This window comes from Accipiter gentilis, chromosome 10 (assembly GCF_929443795.1).
Source record: "Accipiter gentilis chromosome 10, bAccGen1.1, whole genome shotgun sequence".
Classification (NCBI taxonomy): Eukaryota; Metazoa; Chordata; class Aves; order Accipitriformes; family Accipitridae; genus Astur; species Astur gentilis.
The window spans coordinates 35,485,029-35,507,997 of NC_064889.1; the positions used below are offsets into that span (position 1 = coordinate 35,485,029).

Here is a 22,969-nt window from a genome sequence, read left to right on the forward strand (position 1 = left end):
ACTGGAAGATGGTAATACAATGTCTTACCATAATCACAAGTAATTAAGAGGGATGTGGGGAAGACAGAATTGAAAAAGAAGCCTGCTTTTATGACTGCTTTTGTTAAAAGAAATAAAAATGAGTACTTTCTTTGTGCAGTCCTTGTTGCTCTTGAGTTAGAAAAAACAATACAAAACAAAGAAGTGCACTCTAGAATAAATCCTTAAATGAATCCCTTCAGATAACCATATTATTTTTTAGATGCACGCAATATTGCATTAGAAAAAGTGATGAGATTGAAAATACCCAGTATTCAAGGGACCTGTTGCATCCTAGACACCCTCCGGAAAAGTCCATCTGCAAAACCAAAACACGTTATCACTGCTTCATTTAGACTCAACATACTTGTTGCACTTCTAAAACCTAGAGGTACAGAAAATACAGAAGGAAGTGCTTTTAAAAACATTTGCTTCAGGACAAAGAAATCACATCTTGGCTACTGCAGCAAACATTACTGGAAAAAGCACTATTGTTACTCCTGGCAGGAATCAGGCCAGAGAGCTGCAATTAGATGGAGAGGGAAAAAAACTAAAAAAAAAAAAAAAAAAGAAAAAAAGAAAAAAAAAAGGCTAATTGACATGTTTTCCAGACAGAAAAGCATTTTTAGTTCAGCTTTCTATTTTTTATGCTTCCTATAGGGATAGGAGTAAAACTATGTATTATTAGTGTTATATAATTGAAGAAAACCAAACCCCAGTGGATAATGGTATAAGAAAATTGATCCAGAACAGCAAAGGGAAAAGTAGCAAGTTCCCAATATTGACCACAATTTAGACATAAATATACTTTTTTCCACATCACAAATGGAATAATTCGGATTTTAATCTTTCCTAATATTCTTATTTTAAAGATTTTACTGAGCAAGCATGAGGGTCATTAGGTTCAACTCTGGATCTCTCGTGTGAAGAGTGGCAACAGCATTAGTCCCCTACTTTCCTGCATAAGTGTTGGAGAGGACCCCCGCAAGCCCCCCAAAAAACCCACCAAGAATACAAGTTTCCAAATTGCACAAAATGTTTATTGTTAGTCTAGTACATTCAATATCATATTGACTAGAATACAGTAATTCAAAATATTTTTGGCGAATTGAAATTTTTTAAAAACCATTTCAAACACTCCAGAAAGCAATGCCATGAAAAATTAACTTAAAATTAAAACAAACATATTCAAGCAACAGTTTCACTTTTGACTACAGAAAACTTCTACATGTATTTTAGTGGTTTTAACAGTACTGTATTTAAACAAAATATATGAACTCACAAAAAGTGGAAAATATTAAAATAGACACAATGTTAAAAAACTGAGGCATCCAGATGTGTGAGACTGTTGTACTAGGAATTACCCGCCCAGTTGTTCCATTTGTTCTCCTTTGGGGCAGTTAACTAGTCTGCCGTAGTGGTGCCATTTCTCCAATCACCTCCTAACACCATACAGCAATTCTTCAATGCCTTGAAATTAAAGTTTGTCCCTCCTGTAAATTCCGTATATAAATGTATATATTCTAAAATATGCAACCCACTGGCAAATTTAGGTGCAGTATTAAACGGTACCTTGAAAAACGTCCCTATCTTGCTACTTATTGTTTGCAGACAGGCAATATCCAGAACAAGATCTGAAAAAGGCAACACGTTTTGGTTTTGTTTTTAAATACTGACATGAAAAACCGAGTAAATTAGAAAAAGGATAAAGTCAATCTTAATATAAGACATTCATTATATAGTGGGACAGGATACAATTAGTGGACAAACAGAATTACAATGACTCTTCTACATCTGGTCATTTAATGCACGTGTTCTACAATCATGACTTGCTACCACATTTGGTTTTCCTGTACAGAAAGACAGCAATACAATTAAAGACCAGTTTTACTCTGTGTTAAGTCCCAACATGACAAGTGACACCACGGGAAGTTCTTCAAGCTCTCCTCCCTGAAAGGCTGTTCTTGTGAAGAACCAATAACCTTGAATTCAAAGCGGGCAGCGATCGCTCTGTACCTGCTGCTCTGACCAGGAGTTCCCAACAGAACAGCCCCAACGAAAATTGGTGGGAACAGGTTCTGTTGGCCAATTTAAATCCCTTTGAAAATCCAAGCCTTAATATTACAGCACCGGAATGTGTGTACAGATTCTGGAGACATGACTGACTCTCTGGTATGGATAGCGGGATATTCGCTGTCCATCTTCCTTAATACTGCCAACCCTTGATAAGTCAGCTTTCACCCAAACCGCTGCCTGGCTGGGCAGCACGGAGCAGAATTGGGAATCTTGAGGAGAAAAATCACGTTAACTATTTCTTTTAAAGCACTTCATTTCCATCATGGATAAAGCCAAATTAAGGTGCTGTTTAAGTGGTACTACAGATGAGCAGAATACTATCATGTTAAAACTCAGCAGAATCACATTTAGATTTTAGCTCATAAAAGTGGTTATTACAATTACACTTGTAATACAACCTTTAGAAGAGGTACAATGTTTGCTTGTCAGTACAGTATGTGGAATGTAACTATTTCTTGCAAGATTTTGCAACATGAGTAACTGCATAGATGACAGTTGTGTGTTTTCAGTTCAATAAATGTACTTTTAAAGTTTACAAAAAACACAAAAAAGTTTCTATAAAAGTCACATTATACCAAGATAATGAGTGGTAAAAGTAGATTATTTGTCTGTGATTCATGTTTAATAAATGACTAGTGGAAAGGTGATAGAAACCAATTTCAAATCAAGAGAGTTACATTTTTGCTATTGCACTGACTTCACTGTTTGAATCAGTAATTTAGAAAAATTCACATAGTTAAAAATTGTAAAATTAAACTAGAATACAAAATTTATTTGTAAACATCAGGTAGCCAGTTCTACTAACATGGAATGGATTCTTGGTACTGCAGTACAGTATCTTAGTTATTTACAGCACTTGCCGTATGATGGGCAATTGCAGGACACATACAACATCAGTTCACAGTAATTGTGTTCAGAGAACTATCAAAGTCAGTGCAGATTTTCTGTGCAATTTTCCAATTTCCCCGAATTCCTTAAGTCAAATAATACTGTTACAGAGGCCAAGTGCAGAGTTGTTTTTTTTTTAAAATATATATATCATAAATGACGAATTATGTCTGCAGGACTTCTGTAAAGGTACTTCCAAATGGCATAGTAATGAACAGCAGCTGCTGTCGCCACAAATATGTGCCAGATGGCATGGGCAAACGGAATGACTCCATCGCTCTTGAAGAACACCACACCCAGACAATATATCAAGCCTCCCCAGGCAACCTCCTGAAGTCCATCGGTGTTGCTCTGTCAATTAACAAGGAAAGATTAGGGATGGGGTGTAAAGGAGGGAAAGGGTATTTTATGCACATGCATAAAGTGCTTTCCCCCCAGGAAAAGAAAGCTGGCTGTCAACTCAGAACATCTTGGCTGTGACAGATGGACAAATGAGAAACCCAGTATATTTATATTATACTTCGTGAAATATATAATAATCTATTTATATAATATGTCTCCACAGCGCTATAGAATTAGTAGAGGGACAACACAAGAATTAAGACAAGTTGGATGTTTTGCTTCATGCTCATTAGCAGAGCGAACAAACGCGGAGAAAAAGAAAACCACGTTACTGTGCATAAGCGTGAGTGTAATGCAACTCCTCCTCACTGGATGAAGCATCCAGCAAGGTGTTGGTGTAGCACAACATTCACAAGGAACAGTTAAGGCATTACCTTGTAGAGGTGTCAGATTTATACTAGCAGCAGAGAGGGTTATTCAAAGTTATTTAAAATATGGAAATATAAATAAATAATAGTCAAAGTTTTGAGGTGGACAAGACAGAGCAGGATGCTTTACAGATGCACCAAGAAATCTTTTTTTTTAAAAAAAACAACACAAAAAACACAGTTGCTGAGAGATCAAGTATCCCAGATACAGTGCATCAGTTTGATACAGTTCGACTACTAAACTTTTCAATTTTCCCCTGCTTCACTGATAAAAAGAAGTAAGAGACAAAACCTTCTAGCTTTGTTGCCCCTAAGTAATTTTGAAAGGAGTAAGAGTCAATTTACTTCCCCCACCTTGGTCCAAAACACAGCATCAATTGATTAGATTTTCCAGAGAGCTCTTACATATACCAAGAAAAAGAACAATGTGTTATCATAAGTCCATTGCACTTTCATGAAGAAAAAACTTCTTTCCCCAATCTGTAAGTGGTAAGTGGGCATTAAGTAAGTTGATAAATAGTAATATCTGGAAACATTCTTCAAAAGGCTAAGGTACTTCACATCTTTATCATTTTTACTCAAAAGGAAGTAATTGAATTGTTATGTCCGACATCCTTTCAGACGTTAGGGTCTTCAGAAGTGAAGTTTGGAACATAACCTTTTTTTATCTAGACCCTGTGGCCCAGATTCAGCAAAACAAGGTAGCATTTCCTTGAAATGTAAACTATGAACTCAAAATATAACTGACTATATTTGGTTCTTCTGCAGAGAACATTTACAGTTATGGTGGCCTAAAATTAACATCTTTTCAGAAGAAAGATTGCTGCACTGGAACTCAAGCTAGTTATAAAAGGAAAGTTTGTATGTTTGTAATGTTAATAGTCACATTTCTTACCATGGATGTCACTACCAGAGCAGGAGAAAATCCCATCGCTAAATAGAAAAAGAGTTCAACAATCTTATACCTAAAAAGGAACGATTCGAGTCATGTAAGGAGGTGTACAAGAGGATAAACATTTCCTTCAACAGTAAAGAAAATATTTTAAATTTTATGTTAGCATGGGTCCATTAAACTATTCAGAAAGCTTTCTGTGCAGATAAATAACCAGTGTTTTATGACAAAAATAAAGCTAGTATTTATCTCTGCATTGTACAGTTGCAGGCAATACCTTCTTCTCCAAATACTGCCTAGACGCATTCATTTGCATTAAGTACTAGTGAGAATAAAACATTGAGACAACTTATATTTTCTTATTTGACAAGAACCTCAGTAGCTCATCTCCAAAACAAAGAAGTTGGGTCTTCCTCCCTGAGAATAAGTAATGAAAGCAGGCTCAAGAATTCAGATCTGAAACTCAAGGACTCACATCTCAAAACAAAAATAAGAAGGTAGCAGGAGTCAATATGCATCAGTATATACAAACAATATAATGTTGCAGTATAAACTATACACAATGCTACATAAATTGGGGGTGTAAGAAAGCCATCATTTCAACTGGTTTCTTACCCTACCCACTTTCACCCCTGCTTTCTTGTAGCAAAAGTTTTAAAAGTGGATACTTCCCTCCCACCCCTTTAAAAGAAGACAACAATATAGCCTAAAGACATGTTATGACAGGGTGAATACAATTATCTTCTGACAAGAGGTAAGTTTGCGTCATTCTCATCACATATTTTCACTGTTTCAAAGCTTTTATTTCAATGCGTGAAAGGCTGGATAGGAACACTCAGAAAGCAAGAAAGCCCCACCCCACCTTTTAATTTCAGTTTAAAGTTAAATGCAAATAATAATTCTTACTTTTCATGGTAGAGAAATACATAAATGGTTCCTCCAGCAGCCATCAGCCAGATAAACCAACGCATGTGAGATGCTAGAGGCCCAAGCTCACGTAGATTTAACCTGGAGGTACAAAGATTTCGAGACAAAAGTGATGAAATGGACTGTACTGAGTCCACAGGAGTACTGTGGACTCAGTACCACCATACTGAGTGACACAAGAGTAGTAGGGCTTGATAAAAATACATAAATATTCAGAGCTATAACTTAGGCATGATGTGGGAGAAGACACTTGGACATTCTATACACAGAGAGGCAGAAGGTGTGTGTGCATTGTTGTGAAGGAAGCATAAACTGGGGTATGTGGAATATAAATTACTTTCTGCTGTTTTCTAATACTGCTTTCTGTTCAGCAAATCCCAGGTGATTACATTATGCTGCATTTCACAATGCAAAACGTGGTCAAATGCATCTAAGAAGATACCTATAGATTTTGGAAAGCCACAGTGATAAACTGTTTACATTGGAAAAAGCTTTAATTCTGAAGCTGTGCTTCTGATTTCTTACCATGGTGCATATGATGCCGCAATAAAGACATAGATCATCATTCTGTCACACATGTGAAAGCAATGCTCCATGGTCCTAGTAAGAGAGAGAACAAGTCACCAAGACAGATTTTGGGAAGATTTTTGTATCATCTCAGTTTCCTGACACACTCTGGAATTACTTTGGGGAAAATACCCTCAGCTCCTTAACCTCTTAAAAACATCTGGAAGACTGCCCAGCTGAACTTCAACTTCAGGAGGTCATAAGTGAGACACGTAGGAGATAAGCACTCCTCCATTCCTCTTCTCCCCTTCTCCACCCCATTATACATCCTGCTTTCTGGCAAGGAGGCAGAAAGCTGTCACATCAACTCCACCTAATCCAGAAACTGTTACTATTCAGCGCCTACTGAATCCAATTTATGGCCCAGGATTATATAGGAGTCATAATGGGACAAAAAAAAAAAAAAAATCATCACATCTTAGTTTTGCTATTGCTGCCTTGCTCCCAAGGAGGCTTTCTGCTAGTTAGCTGCGTATTGTGTTATAATTCTCTTGGCAAACTCTGCGTTCCTCAAAGTATTTGAGCGTGCCATATACTCCCAGACAGTGTTCTCATTTCTGCAATGGGATTATATCCACCACTCACTTAGATTATGTTTTACCCATCCAACTTCTGGATTAAGAGCCACTAGGGCATAGAAAACCACATATTTTCTTTGCGAAAAAGCAGCAGACATTAAAGTTTGTTCATGTATGAGCTTGGCACACTATTTCTTCCAACAGAATCAAGGGTGATTTTTTCATGATTCAGTACAAGGTACCACTCCAGCCTTCTGTAAAATCATGTTTTTGACGGAGAAACACATTGGAAAAACATCACAGAACATGAAAATAAAACATCTTATAGTGATACCTTAAATGACTCTTTTTCCAAGAAACGATATGAAATACTGTGGAGACAATGAAGAGCGCACAGAGGCCCATGCCATACATCCATGCTGTTATCTTTTCCCATCGATCATCAGAAAGCCGGTGGAGAAGGGCACTACCCACAATCGCAGGAACAATGAGGAACTAAGAAAACAAAAGGCCATTGTTAAGTCTTTACTGGCAGCCAGCGTAGTACCACCCACAGTACAACAACAGCAGGGCAGATAAAACTGCAGTATGCCCCATATAAGACCATATGTACAACATCTGATGGCACGCTCCTAACTGGAGCAAGTTTTTAATTTAGTTGTACGTTGACACACAAGCGTCAAGACTTCAGCAATGTCTCAGACAACTAGGTTATACCCCTTTGTGATAAATTTCTCCTCACGTGCTATTAGGCTAGGTTACTAGCTCCTCTAGTCATGACACAAAATCTGACAAACAAAAGAATCTGCAAAGTTTTACCAGTGTTTTTATTTTCACATTCCGCTTTGCATTTTTAAAAAGTTTTGATCTTACTCTAGGCTTGGATCTAAACCACAGGACAGACCAAAATAAACTTAAGTCCCAAATGAAAAGAGAAAGCATTTGGAAGCATGCAGTTAAGTAGAAGACAAGAGAATTAAGCAAAGGCTTTGCGGAACTTGGGTTTTAGATATCATAAATAAATTAGATGCAAACTTCTTTTATGAATAGACTCTTAATGCACAAAGATTATGTACTTCTAATGCAGCATATCCAAGTCTGTTTTCCTTACCACCTCCCTCTCAAGCAGCTTTAATTCACATCTTCCAAAACAACCACTGTTAAAACATCATGATGGAATTAGCAGGCTCACATGAAGTATCTAAGAAGTGGGCTGCAGGCTTCATACACATTTAAAACTATACTCCTTTCCAGAATAAATTACCTTTGTCTCATTCAGAAAAAAACAAACTGGGGGAAAAAAAAAAAAAAGGCGGAGGGGAAGCATGTCCAACAAGTATTTAAAGAAAAAAACCCTGCTGGCTCAGCCATTTCTGCCTGTCTCCCTCCACCATGAAGGTATATCTTTGTCAGTCTTCTAAGTTAAAAATGCTGCACAAGTTCCCTTCCAGGCCCTATGATGTATCTTAAGATGTTAATTTGTTCACTTGAATTGTAAATAAGCTTCATAGGTTAAGTTCTTCGTAGTTTAACCCAAGTCTCACATGCTAAACAATAAAGCTAGGAACAAGCAATGTTTAAACAAATCTATCAACTCTGCTTTGCATTACAGGTTTGATAGCTTAAGAGTGCGTAGTTCTGGTCTAGCCTGCACTGTCTTTGTCCTTTATCTGCTTACAGAGTAGAAGAAATTGAGGCTCTGATCACAGCTACAGTGCAGAAGATGCAGAGCAGACTGAATGACTCTGTAAAGTAGATGGTTAATTCAAAGACTTAAAAAACCCAAGCAAACAAAAAAAAGTGGCTTTTACTTCTGGCTTTTGAAGTACATCAACTGTGGCTTCATTACTATTGTATTTTCTTCCTTTTTGCAAAATTTAGTATGTTTACGCCAAAAGCTGTAGAGCCATGGAAATGAAAAGTATAGCATTCCTATACCCACAGTATTTGGACCAGAGGTGAAAACGCTTTCTGAGTTTTGTAATGAGACTATGGAAGTTGACCTCACGCACTTTAAGGCCAAAAATAGTCTGCACGTCTGGCTTCTCATTTATCACAAACCATAAATTTCCATATACATATCCCGGACAGCCCCCAAACTCAAGAAAGGTTAAAGTGTTTCACTCCTCAGGAGATTAGTCACTCCTGTTTTCCCACATATGGCATACAGTTTAAAGTGTGCCTGAAGCCCTGGAGACAGCAACGAACTGGTTAGATGTGGCAGTTTTTGCAGGAGATGGGAAGATACTAAGCTCCAGAAATAGTTTCTTTAAGCTGTGCAGTCACGCTGTATCCACGTTCATCAGTTTCCTTCCCAATTTCTAGTGCAAATTTCAGTTTTGATTAAACTTGACAGAGAACTAAAAGGTTTCAGAGAGATTATGTACCCACAAGTATCGTGAACACAAGTACTAGGCAAAATAGCAAATCCCTACTAATTCCCTACTAAAAGCCTGGGCATGATCTGTGCAGAGATTCTGCCTGGAGCTCCAATTGAGACCATTTTATAGGAAGGAACACCTCTTTAGAAACTAGATTTAGATATTACACAGAACCACTTGCCTTTCTTACACAGATACCCTAGCTTTTTTACTAAAATAAATATTTCACAAGTTAAGCTATGATGTGTAATGCTCAAATGGGGCAACACAGAGTTTGATGCCAACCACTTTTTCCAGTAATTATCGTATATAAAGTTAGAGAGTTAAAACAAATAAGCAATTTTCTTATCACCTCTTTCTTTGCACCTTCATTCTGAAGAATGCAGCTACAAATGAATACATGATGAAGACCTGAATTAATCTCTTTTCTGCCTTGTCCTGGCTCTGAAGAATAATTCTGCTTCTCACAGGGAACAGCACTATACTTCCATGAGAAGGATTTATTGTTTTTTCTAAGTATTCTATTTGGAAACACTTTCCCTCTGTGCCTGATATGCATCATGGGAACAGTTACACTAAACAAGAGATGTTTTATTACTCTTTTTCTGACCAAAAATAGCTAGATTAAAGACAAAATCCAGAAATGATACTCTGCTGTTCCAGCCAACTGGATAAAAGTTCTTTAGATACTAATAGATAACATATGATGCAATGGACTTCATTATATCTCACATCCATCTTACAAAAGAAATATAACGCTTTAGTCAACAAAACAAGGCGGGTTTTCCCATGTTCATTTGAAAAAAATCTCTAGTGCAAGAACTGCATTTTAATCTTCAGAATGGAGAAGCAATCAATCAGTCCTTTAAAAGGAAGGGTAAAAAAGAAGTAGTCAAAGAGTCAGAACTAATAGAATTGAGTCTGATTGTGCCATGTCATTTTACAGCAATGACATAGCATTTCTAAGTTGCCAGCATCTCTAGTAAAAAAAAAAAAAAAAAAAATCAAAAAACCCCCCAAAAAACTAGCTACAAGTCACAAAAAGCTTTGCTTCTTTCAGCATGAAGTGTGACTCTTCCAAACCAGTATTGTTAAACCCAGCAATCTAAGGTACTGTGAACAAACCCAGAACCATGATACTCCAATCTACTAATTTTAGCACCTTTATTAATACTTGCTAAATCAGAAACGGGGCTGGTAGAGCGATTTACAGAACAAGAGAGTAGGCAACAGTTTCACTAAGCTTTGTAGAGAAATGTCAGGAAAAAATGAGAACGTGAAGTTACAAACCGCTTTGCAATAAGGAAGAAGACAAAGGATTAAAATATATTTATTTACAGGTATAGGCAGGAATCTTCAAGAGGAGACTTGGGCACAACCCCCGTATGATGTATTTTGGGAAACTGACTACCACAACTCCTACTGTCACAAATAGCAGCCGCTGCAAAAAGCCTTAAGGCACAAAGAAAGATGCTGAAACAGTAAGCTGTAAACCTGATCAGGCATACTTCAGGGAAATTACACTCTCTGGTTACTAACTTGCAGTAAAGTATCCTGTATCTTCCATCTATCTGGGGTTGCTTAGGATACTGGTACATTGGTCAGTATTTTATCTGTATGCTTTCTGTATTTCTGTAGACAATCTCTCCCATAGGGATGTTCAAAATTTTTGCTTTCGTATGTAACATTCATGCCTAATTAAGTTATCTTCTTTGCACACAAGGCTATGCACGTCTTGTAGTCAGCAACAATGACCTTTGATGCACAAGCCACTGTAGCAAAGCATGGCGTTATTGTTTGCAATCTCACATGCCTTTCTTTGAGAGGGAAACGTAACAGCATAAGATGGTCCCCACACTTCCTCTTTGGAAAGGAAGACAATGGAAAGATCAACAAAGCAGCCAAAATCATATGTGACACTTAGAGGGAACCATGAAGGACTATGTCCATCTCAAACTGCCGGCTCCAGGATTGTAGTCCTGAAGCCAAGTACAGTGTCTCCCTACTCATCAATTTTCTCTTCTCAAATAAGGAGACAAGCATCGTGGAGGGGGAAGCATACTGGCAACTTGGGTTGTGCAATACACAGAACAGAGAAACTGCTAATATCAGTCGGGTAGAATGGAGACATTTTCATCATAAAAGCCTTTCTGAAATTTTGATGACGCCTTCTTCCTTGCTCAAATGGCCTGCTAAATGCTCCAAGCCTCATTTTTAAAATATTTATACTTCTTTCTTCTTTTTTTTCCATACACTGCACAAACCAAGACTCGAATAGAGAGACTATAACTTATTTTAAGAATAGTTTCTCCTTTTAAGGCAGTTAGAAGAAACTTTTAGAGCAGTATAAAGCAAGCTGTGTCTAAATTATGAGATTTTAATACAACAGAGCCTATCTTTTGTCTGCTAAACCTTATATACGCTAGAAAGTTTCATGATGAGCCATCCCTCCCCTTAGATTTAGCTTACCTTACAACTCAAATTCTTACAACTCCTGCTTCTCTCATACACTGTTTCCTTCCTGTTTTTCTAAACACAGAGAGCAGTCTTCTCTGCCTCTGTATTCAACTGCTTAGCTGCCCTTCCTGTCTCCTAGTGTCTAAAGACAAGTCAGTGCTTCATTTAAAGCTAAAAAAATCCAAGACATTTTAAATACCCTTACTAGTTAGAAATGTGAAGGTGTCTTACTATGCTACCCAAAGTTACCTTTTAAGTATTGTCACAAAAAGCCATGCATGGGAATCTGTATCCTCACTTACTGTTTGGGGTTGGTTTTTTTTGGTTGGGGTTTTTGTGGTTGTTTTTTTTAAGCAGTTGCCTAAACTGACTACTGTGTATTTTTAAGTCAAAAAACAGATGGGATACCTACCGAGGAGTACAGCCATGCTCGTAAAATACAATTTGACCACTTTCTCTATTATGAATCCAGCTTTGAAAAAAAATATACGGAGAACCATTGCTAAACTGTTTTGTAGAAATTACATCAATGTCTAATTGAAAACTCATACTGTAATCTGGCAGCAAAGACTCAACCACTTGACCATCTAACATTTAGTAAAACAGCCTGTAACACAGAGGAGAAGCAAGCATCCCCTCCCCAGCTTTTTCTGTATAATCCACTGTGCTTCCCCAGATTAGATTCCTATTTCAAGGCTTTAAATTTTGATTAGAAGTTATTTATTGGATACAATTTTATTTAAGGAGTAACAATCCCTCTTTTATACTACACTTTAGTTTCTTCCAAAGGGAATGTTAATATTGCATATCCCCAAGCTGTTAACAGTTCCTGGTAGGTTTTAGCACATAGCTTGACTGTTCAGAAAGTAATTAGACAGCTTCACCAGAATCTGTAGCATACCAGAAAATACTGATATGACATCTTGGCTGTAACCTACTGCTAACAGGCAAGAATAAGACATGTCTGTTTTTCAACTAGATGAAGGCTAGAATTGCTAAGGACTACAGCAACGTCTGCCAGATATTTTGAAATCTAACTTTTTGGCCAGAGTAAACAAGATTTGTACAAGGATTATGAGATAAACTACATACTTGTGCTAACTAACAGAATGTTGCTTCATTCTCTAGACAAATGAGCATGTATTTACATAGTGCTGTACATGAGACCCTTGGCTTAAAAACACATAAGCTTCAGTTAGCTTTTCTATATGTAAACCTCTATATGTAAACCTAGGTGATGCTGGTTTTACTAGCAACACAGAGCTGAATGTTGGTTATTTAAAAGACATACACAAAGGATCCTTAAAAACAGCTCTTTTTAGAACTGAAGTCCCGTGCACTACCTTGAGCATTCATATCTGTAGCTCACTCAGACACACTGGAGATAAGAGACTGAGGACAAAAAGTCAAACATACTTCAGATGTTTGGAGTTAAACAAGGGACTGAGGAGAAGCACAAGCTGCTTTTATAAAAGGGCAAATGCTATCTTAAAAAACAAACACACACATTTTTAAGTCCCTTTCAAAGTGCTGGACAGCAAATTAAACTTCCCAATTACCTGCCCCCCAAACCTGCTTTCCTTATTTTGTATATTGTATATTCAAATCTAGTATGGATCCTTACATTATGAAAATACAGACAGACTAGGACTTTTAGTAGGGCTGTCATCATTATTAGTGCCTCTTTCAAAATAGCAGATTTCTCAAAGAAGCGATTCATAGATATTAAGTATCCAAATTAAGCCATTCCAGCTCTTCTAGCTAATACCCACATGATAGTCTTATGAAGCTTTCCACTTCTAACATGAATAAATCTTTCTTACACTTGCAGTATACAATTTGCACAATATTATGTCAGCACAGTACTGGGAAATCTGCCTTGCAAGACTAACTAGTATAGGCCTACATTCACTTCACTGTGGTCATCCTTTGACTGGGACAGAGGAAAAACACCTAAAGACATGTAACTTACTTCAGTGGAAAGGAATCTTATGAAGCATCTGGAGCTCCTAAAGATTCAGAACAGGGATGGATTACCAGCCATCTAATTAACATTACATTTTCTGGACTGTTTCTGAAGCTTATACAACAAAACCAGAGAGGCTCTAAATATGGATACGCTTGGGCAAAGGTAAGCATTTAGCCACCCGAACCCCCCAAAATTTACCAAAACATGTTTAAAAAAAAAAAGAAAAAGGGGGGGGGAGGGAAATGTACTTATGTACTTACTGCATGTGTGTAACAGTTAGCAGCATGTTCATAGCAAGTGGGTTTGTAGCGGCTGTTCGCTGGAGCTGGGTGGTTCATGAACCTGTTGAATAATTAAGAGGTACTTTTAGGAAAGTTAATAAACCATCTCTTTGGAGCATCATGGAGTACCTCCAACCTAGTAGTGTTAAAAATTATAAGCACAGACATGTTAAAAATAACTGTTACTTAAATTGTAAGTTTTCACAGATAAGTTCTCTAACAGAAGCATATGTTAACTAAATTTCTGTGACTGCCTGTCACAGTGGATGGTTATCTTTAATCAAGGCTTTGCATACAGAACTTCAGACCCCCTCTTTTCCGACGGCCTGGTTGGATGAAGAACAAACTATTTCCTATTTAAATTACATAATATAGACTCAAATTACTCTTGAAATATGGACTTCATCATAGCTGCCAAGGGTTACTCTTCTGTTAAGAAGTTCTTGAAACTAGAGCAATATTCCAGTTCTAAAACACCTCAGAATAAACCAGCTTGAACACTGACTTTTCAATTCCTATAGCGAGCAATATTTGTGTTTGGAGCATTAGATGGCTCAATTTTTCTTTGAGGCTAATCCTATTTTCTGTCTGTAACTAAGATCCAAGCTACACAGGGAAGAAAGGAGACTCTAATGGTTAGCTCCGAAAAGGAAAAACTTCAAGAGGCTTACCATAGACATTCTACCTTCTTCTCTAAGAATTTTCAAACATTACCTAACAAACAAACAATCACACCAAACACAGTCTATGTAAGCCAAATGAAATATGATGAAACTTGAGAAAGTTTTGGAAGAACTTGCCAATACAAACGTTGCATCAACTATTCTAAAAAAAACACAAATACTTGAGCTGTTCCTGTGAAACTACACAATTTAAATCTGTGTATAAAAACCTCTAAAAGACAGCACACGTTTATATGCAACCAGACAGTCAAATCAAAGTTAGGAACTACTCCAGCTACAGTACAGTACAGTTAACCCAGCACAGCCTACTATCATACAAAAGTGTTTCTCTTTCACTAATAAATTCCAGTTTACTCCAGACTATTATAAAACTATGCATTGACAATTAGTCAGGTATCCAACAAGCCAGGAACAGCTTCACAATAAATACAGAGCATGTCTGTATGTTCAGAACTGAGAGCAGCTTTCTTGGCAACTTTCTTGGCTAGATTTATATAAAGAGCTTGTTAGATAAACTTTGGTCCTCCCCCATGTCCCTCCCGGTTTAACTCAAAACTAGTCCTATTTTTATGACATCCATAAAATATTGGCCAATCTCAAACCAGGGAAAAACAACCAACCAAAAACCCTCAATGAGAATCTTATAGTTTGAGTAAGCAGTTCCAGATTTCTGGGATATAAGACGCTTGGTTTTCTTGACTGATTTATTAAATGATTTGTAAACCTTTTTTTTCTAAACTGATAGGTAAAAACTTAACAGCACTGATAAATTAACACAGTGTCATGATCTCTCTCCAAATTGTGGCAATTTCAAAAAACCAATTTCAACTGTTACTAATACAAAGGATAAGAAAAATGTAAATTTCATTCACTCACATTGAGTATAAATGGTTGTTAGCAAATGAATAATTCTGCAGGAGCTAATATATCATTAAAAAATGGCAATTCTTTTGTAGTGACAGATGACACCTTGCCCTCATCTCCAAGAGGATAATGACATTGTAGTCATATACAGAGGCTCGCAGAACATTTGGAAAATTATTTTGGTGCCCAGTGCGTACAGGTCTTCAACAGCTGCTGAAGACCATCTCAGCATCCTCTACAGATGGAACATTCAGTTTACTCAGTTCTGCTTCCAAGTTAGGAAACCATTTAAAAATAAAAGCATCTGTTGGCTCAGTTGAGTGACCAGGATTAGACTGCCCTTGCCCTACTCCATAAACTCAAAGTCATGGGAAACTTTTCACTGATTACGTCTAGAATATTATTACATTTCTCCAAAGGCCATGGTGGTACCTTGGAAGTCTCACAAGAATTAAAAATAAAAAAAACAACCCAAACTAAGGAACCAAATGGAATAAGCTTATCCTCAGTATTAGCTTTACAATTTCTGTTGTTCCAGATTTTGATACAAGATATTACCATAATCTAAAAATCTATAAATAATTCAAGGTAGCCTGCTAATGGGGCCTCCTATTATCCATTAGGGGACTACTCTTAATTTTTTTTCCTTTTCATTTATATTTATTTAGTAGCAAAGATACTGGATCTTTCTAAAGCAGTCACAATAGAGCGTGGTGTAATGTTAGATTTTAGACAGAATTATGAAAAAACACTTCAGAAAAGTCCATTTATTATTAGGACCTCTTATTCTCACTAATTTAAAGACAGTGTTATTAGCAGTAAAACAGAACGTGAAGACATTAACAAAGCTATCCTTTGTCTGTTACCTACACAAAGGTTTGGGTTTTTGTTTTTTTTTCCCCTTTGTTTGTGCCAGCATAGGAATGATGTAAATACTCCTTCATCTGTGCGGTAACTTTAGGCTGGCAAAACAGACAAGCATCAGGTTTCAGAAAGCTTCACACTTAAAAAACATTTTAAACTTTTTTTTTTTTAAATACATACTTCAATTCTGATTATTTAATTTAAAACAACAACAAAAATGGTTAGTAACATGGCTGTTGAACAGAAAGCTTCACTGGACTCCCACAACAGCTGAAACTCGCTTTTCTTCCACCAGAGAGAGTTCTAGCAGAACACCACCATTAGCTATACTTCACCCATCCCCTTCACCTACATGTTTATACTACTAACACCACCATCACCACCAGTGTGTTTTAGCAGGAGAGGAAGAGTTAGACTTTACCTCTACCTTAAAGAAAAGGATCTCGCAATACCCCAGTACCTAACTTTGCTGTACATTTGACATACCTGCACCTCTCCTTTCTGAAAGGTACCGACTGCAACAGGCTGCAAGACCCAGGCAGCAAATGCTGGAGCCCATTTGCTCAGGTCACTACTCACCAACAGCATTTTCAGTAAAGCAAAGCTTCAGTTATTGCCCTATGCCTTCTTATAATACTATTTATAAATGTTATCAGGAACTTTAGAGGAAGGATCATTCCGAAAGTGGTTGAACAGGGCAGTAATTCCAGCCAATGCTTCTCTTGTTTCATTTCCAGTTTGATAGTTCGTGTTTAATGCCTTAAAAAACAGACCTGAAGTTTGAAAATAGCTGCTTTGTGATACTACACTGAAGTGCTCATCAAACCCAGGAAAAATTATTTTGACACAGATGGTTAAAAAAGTCAGTCATATACTCCTGTAGTTACATATACATATGACATTGCAATATAAAGGCAAAATAATTTGGTTGCTGATTTATTTTCAGGTCTAGAGGCAAAACCTGTTCTGTTCTTTCTTAAAGATAAATAAATAAATAAACCCCACGCCGCCACCACCACCAGATGCTTTTTGTTTTCTGCCACATGAATACTGCAACACAGGGACATTGTTTCTCCTCCTCCCTACAGGTCAAGTTTACCTCTTCTGAAAATGATAATTGTGAGGAATATAATCTCACCTTCCTAAAAGTGGAAACTTGATATACAGTCTTCAGATACTGTTTACTCCTTAATACAGGCTCTCTGTAACACAACCATTAAAGGTTATCATCAAATGCAGGACAGTCTGATAAGGTTCTAATGAACTGGACCACAATTTACAGGAAACATCTCTAAGTGAAGTCTTCTGATTCTCTAACAAATCTCTAATGTATTCTTTAAAAGGAACTCTAATGAAACCAGAGTGATTTAATCAGGGGATATGCAGCATTATCTCATAAGAACACATAAATACCTCTCCATTTAAGATACTGAAAATCCAAGATCTCTAATATAAAATATTAACTCTTTCAATATCATAATTTGAAATTTCTGAAATTAACCAACTAATAAGTACTTCCAGCCAGCCACAAGAGCAGAATGCTTTGCACTGAACCAAGTTATGAGTTCATTTTCACGATTTAAATGCATTCTTAAAGCACAAGAACTACTTGAGGCCAAAGAAGTCCAAGCTTTACAGGTTCACAGCACGCAAACAACCTTCTTTGATGAGCACATTCCCAATATAAGTGGAAAAGGGGTACCAAGACATGACAATTTAAAAAAAAATAAGAGAGAAGAAACTCATACCCCCACCCTTTACACTACTTGAACTTTGATCTTGAAACACTTCAAATATTTAAGATGTTAAACATATGGACCATCCAGTCTTTGCAAGAGACCCCTGATCTCAAGTTCCTATTCATTTCCAAGGAGTAGATGCTATATATGCTTCATAGTGATTCCAGAATCAAGAGATCATAGTATTTGGGAGAGAAAGCAGGAGAAAAATCTAAGGGTTCTTAAAGCTTTGTCTTTGCATGCAAAACCAGCTTAGAAAAATAAATTATAAAACCCCAAATCTATTGCATGTATCTGTATGGCATTTGTCTGGTATCACAGCAAAGCAAGCTTACACCCCAAACTGCAGAAGAGAAAAGCACTTTTCAGATCTTGCCTTATCCTTGATTCCCATCTGCTGAATGAATTACTCTTTTCAGCAAGAAGTAAAATGTCAGTAAAAACAGCAAGCACTGATAATAGCCTCAAAGATCTGGATTTTTTTTAGTCTTTTCAGGAAGTACATTTCCTTTATTCAGCTCAAAAGGCCTCATACTTCCTTTTACCAACTTAAAAGCACATTACCCCTTTTTGTATCTTGTTTTTTTCTTGTGCTTTCCAGCAGCAGGAGAGGCCATTTAGACCTAATAAGCCACAAATAACAGCATATGAGAAACTGCAACAAGGTGGGGATAACTCCACAAAAACAGCAGTAGCATACATTAAATGGGGTTACATATTTAGATACTGAAGCAATTTTTATGTTATCTAGGCTCTTTGTTTTCAAGAGGAAGACAAAACCAAAAAAAATCACAAGCAGGTCAAAATAGATCAGCACTACATTTTCACGATGACCATTTAGGTAAGATTTTGAAGAGAAACTAACAGGTTTATAAAAAGCTTGCTTTCTTTGACTGAATTGGCAAACATTTCCTCTTTATGAATTCAGCCCATACAGTTAAAAATAGAGCCATATTGCTCTGGACTAGGCACCTTCCTTCCTCGATCAGAAAATATCTAGCTGTGGTTCGTAACTGTTCACATAATCTTTACTATCGCTGAGCAACTGAGCCTCAGAAATAATTCAGATCAGTACAGATGCAGACCACTTATTTGGAAATATCAGTGAAATCACATGCTGTGTAAAGGTTCACGTACTTACAGCACGATACTAAAGATAAAATGAAATCTGCAATACTCTGAGAGCCCATTAACAATTGTGGTATCACACATAGATTAGGTCATGGAAAAAAGTGTCTGTGCATCCCACTGACCTCCAAAAAGACTCCTCAACCTTCTGGCAAGTATGAAAGGCAAAATTCCAAGCGAAGAGCGGGGAGCCAACAGAAGTCAGACCAGGTGCTGCAGCACATCTGAGCTCAGGGGCAAGGTATCAGCCAGCGTAACAGCCTAGGTGCGAGCTAGTACAGAAACCAGGTCTGACCACATCCGTATTTTTCTCTCTTTCAATTCTATTTCCTTTATAATACTTAGGCTTTGGTTTCTTGAGCAAGTTGGCGAAAGGAGAGCAGGGCGGCCCTACAACTGTGTACCTGCTGAGGGGAACCATCGTAGAAACTGGTGTAATCTGGGAGACAGACTGTCACTCAACAGTTCCCGGCCTTGCATCTGGACTTCGAGCAATTAAGTACCTACAGCCCAGGTACACGCGTGTTCACCCAGGACCCTCGACCGCACCGTCACCCATCCCACCCCCGGCGAATACCAGCAGCATCCTCAATCCTCCCCGAGAGACGCCAGAACAAAGAGCACCGGCGCTCGGCTGAGGGGCGCGGAGACCGGGAGGCCGGGGCAGCCGCCGGGTGCCTTACCCGGCCCGGTCCGGGAGCCACAGGTCGGGCTCCGCGGGGAGACACGGCCGGGGCCGGGACACACGGCCGGATGCGTGAACCTTCACCCGTTTAAAGGAGGAGAAGAAAGAAAGAAAAAAATAAATAAGTACGAGACATGCAGAGCCCCCCCCCCCCCCACACACACACACCCACACCCCGGCGGGACGGCTCTGCTCTACCCGCTCGGCACCGGCGATGCCGCGGGCCCTCGGCCCCGGGGACGGCGACCGGCGACATGAGGCGAGGGGGGATGAGAAAACCTCGGATAGCCCCCGCTCCCTGCCACCCCAGCCCCTCACACGACCCCGAGCTCCGCCGCCGTCGCCCGGGGTCCCCAGCGTGCCCGCCGGGGCGTGAGGGGAACGCGGGGGCGGCCGGGGGAATCCCATCCCTCAGGGCGGCCGGGGAGCCGGGGGGGGATGTCCTCACCTCCTGAACCTCTCCTGGAGCCGCCGCATGGGTCCGGGCCGCCCGCCCCGGCCGGGCGGCGGGCGGGAGGTCGGGACGGGAGGCTGCGGACGGCTCCTGAGGCGGCGAGGGCCGGAGTCCGGGCCCTCATTGGCGTGTGAGGAACCGCCGCGGCGCGCAGCGACGGCCGGGCGCCGTCCGTCGGTAGAGGAGCGGGAGCCGGGCGGGCGGCTGCGGGCGGCCGCTTTAACCGGCCTCTCGGCTCCTCTCAGCCCGCCCGGCCAGCGCTTCCCTCCGCCCCTGCCCGCCCATCAGCGGCCGGGCCCGCCGCGGCCCGCCCCCCCCCCCCCCTCCCGCCGCGGCAATGGCGGGAGGTGTTGCGCGGAGCTGGATGGCGGCGGGGAGGCGGCCTGGAGCGGGGGGGACACGACCCTCCTCCCCGCCTCGGTGAGGGGAGGCCGGGGCTGCGGGCGGAGACCGGCCCGCCGCCGCCGCCGCCGTGGCCGCCTCTCCCCCGGGTTGATGGCGGGGCTCGGGGTGGAAGCGCCGGGCGGGAACCGGGGCCTGGCCGCGGGGTCGTCGCGGCCGCCGAGGGGGGACCGGGCTGAGGGGGGTTTCCAGGGTCGGTCTGGAAGAGAAGGGCGAGAGGAGCAGCGGCAATGTCGGGGGCTGAGGGGTCCCCGGGGGCCGGGGCTGCAGCTCACCCCCCGCAGCCCGGGGAGAGGCGGCCGCGTTTCCCCCAGCACCGAGTGACGGGAGAGAGCGGTTGAATTGCCATTCTCTCCATGCGTTCACCCCAATAAACAGAGAGATGAGGGCTTCGCGATGTCGCCATGCCTAATTTTTCAGCTCTGGAAGCTGAAAGAGCCCTTCCACAAGGGACCTGGCGTAGGCTGACCGAGGCCCTGGCCCGGGGTACCCTCACCCGCCTGCCCAGCGAAACGCTCCTCCGCAAAGCGTAAGGCTGCGCGTGGAATAATTTACTCCGCTCTAAGTCGAGGTTGCAGTGGCTAGGCTGCTTGCGATAACCTGGCTAGCTATCTTCCTAGTTCCCCCAGCCGTAAGGCGTAATCTTATCGACTCAGACCAAACTTTTCCAAGCAAGGGTTGTTTTACTAAGCGGAGAGACCACGTCAAGCATGTTTCCATAAGATGAATGTGGTGTTGCCTTGTATAGTACAAATCAGGGCATGAATTAGGGGAGTAAGTTCTATTCAATCTTCTGCCTTCTAATCTAAGATCTTGTTTACAATGGGATTTTGAACAGTTCCAGCCCTCAGCAAAAGCGATTAGTATGGGCACACCAAAGCAAACCGCCGGTTTAGACAAATAAACTATATCTGGCATCAACAGCTTTTATAGTAGGACCGGGACAGGTGGGACCTGCTGACTGCTGCCGCCATGGTTTGTAAACCACCTCCCCAGCTGAACGCGTCACCTCTGCCGGGTAACCACCTCCATCCACCGCAGGCAGCAGGAGGAAGCATCATCGTCATGACTTGGCTGGCCATCAGGCTAGACCTGGCTTTTCATGGCCCTCAGTCCCTTTTACTAATTCTTCCCCCATGCCAGGAGTGAGCAAACAATTAGGTGGTAACAGCTTTGCAAACTGCCGTGGCAAGACTTGCCCCTCGGTTTCTCTAGTTTGAGGATGGAATAAGCTCTTCTGGTACAAATTGCAGATTTTGGTCTCCAACGGGGGCTTGCTGCAAGGGTGGCTGGGGCCGGGCCAGAAGACCACTGCGGGCAGACGGTTGCTCAGCTTTGCTCAAAGGGGAGCGTAGAGCTTGTTGCTGGAAAGGAGAGCTCCTGAAATGCAGAGCCAAGCTAGTTCCCTGAGAAATACTTCCATTAATCTCAGTGAGGTATCACTGTTAATAAGTTAGTACAATCTGTCATCTGATTTAACAGTGTCACTGCTAATAAAGTTTCATATTGCTTATGTTATCTGTTAATCTGAAAGGAGCAAAGTTTGAGGACACCACTGAAGAACCCAGCCACACACGCAGGGCTGCATTTGGATATCTGAAGCTTCACTAGTACCCTGATAGCATGGCTTTATTTTGAGGTGGAACTTGCGTTGGCACAGCTACGTTCCTGCTCAACACCACACCCCCATCTTTGCATTCCTTTGCAACTGCCCCAATAATTTGCTCTTTCAGGCTGTAAAATGTTCAGGAATGTGTGACATTATGGACACCATGACTGGAAGGCTGGCTTCTTTGTGGTTCTGGTAAAAAGCTGGACTGACTCCTGTAAAACTAATCCGCTCAGACTGTCAAAGATGCGCACAGAGAGGCATTAAATTTTGTCTCCACCTTCTCTCACTCCCTCTGCTCCTCTGTCTCTTCCCAAGCCACTCTTATTTTAATTTCCTTTCCTGCTGCCTTTGACATTTCATCTAGACTCTTCCAGCAAATGTGTCACAGAGAGTTTTTCTCCTCACAGTTTTCAAAGCCTGTTTTCCCACCTTTGTTCTGTGGTCACAGATCTCACAAATTGTGAGATCTGTAAAACAACAATTGTAGCTTCATGTTGCTGGGACATCAAAGATTTACAGATTTGAGATAGTTAAAAAAACAACCAAACAAACCAGTGTTTCAAACTTGTTTCTTTTGAATAAAAATGAGAACATTCAAATCATGAAGCTTGACTGAGAGGAACCAGGTTAAGACCACCACCAGGCATCATGACAGCAGTGATGAGACTGGAAGATTGTGAACTGAATGTCTGCGTCTCTTAAGGAGATCACTGAATTACTCAGCATAGATATTGTTAAAGCAGTCCTGACCAATAACATGTTTTTAGTACCGGTGACTCTTGTTGAACTCATCT

The 22,969-nt window shown here is 40.4% G+C and overlaps 1 protein-coding gene across 2 annotated transcripts in view; it reads right to left on the reverse strand.

The window, feature by feature from the left end:
• Positions 1-1,053: 1,053 nt before the first annotated feature.
• MMD (monocyte to macrophage differentiation associated) overlaps positions 1,054-22,969 on the reverse strand; it is a 46,277-nt gene continuing 24,361 nt past the window's right edge. The window contains exons 1-7 of one of the 2 annotated variants that reach the window (XM_049811805.1): positions 20,156-20,436; positions 13,724-13,805; positions 6,991-7,151; positions 6,097-6,171; positions 5,551-5,652; positions 4,648-4,717; positions 1,054-3,333 (exon numbers count right to left, since the gene is read on the reverse strand). In XM_049811805.1, the coding sequence (XP_049667762.1) occupies positions 3,133-3,333; positions 4,648-4,717; positions 5,551-5,652; positions 6,097-6,171; positions 6,991-7,151; positions 13,724-13,805; positions 20,156-20,184 (720 nt within the window). In that variant the 5' untranslated portion in view covers positions 20,185-20,436 and the 3' untranslated portion in view covers positions 1,054-3,132. Of the gene's footprint in view, positions 3,334-4,647; positions 4,718-5,550; positions 5,653-6,096; positions 6,172-6,990; positions 7,152-13,723; positions 13,806-20,155; positions 20,437-22,969 lie in introns of those variants that run through there. The other variant, XM_049811804.1, reaches the window with a different exon arrangement.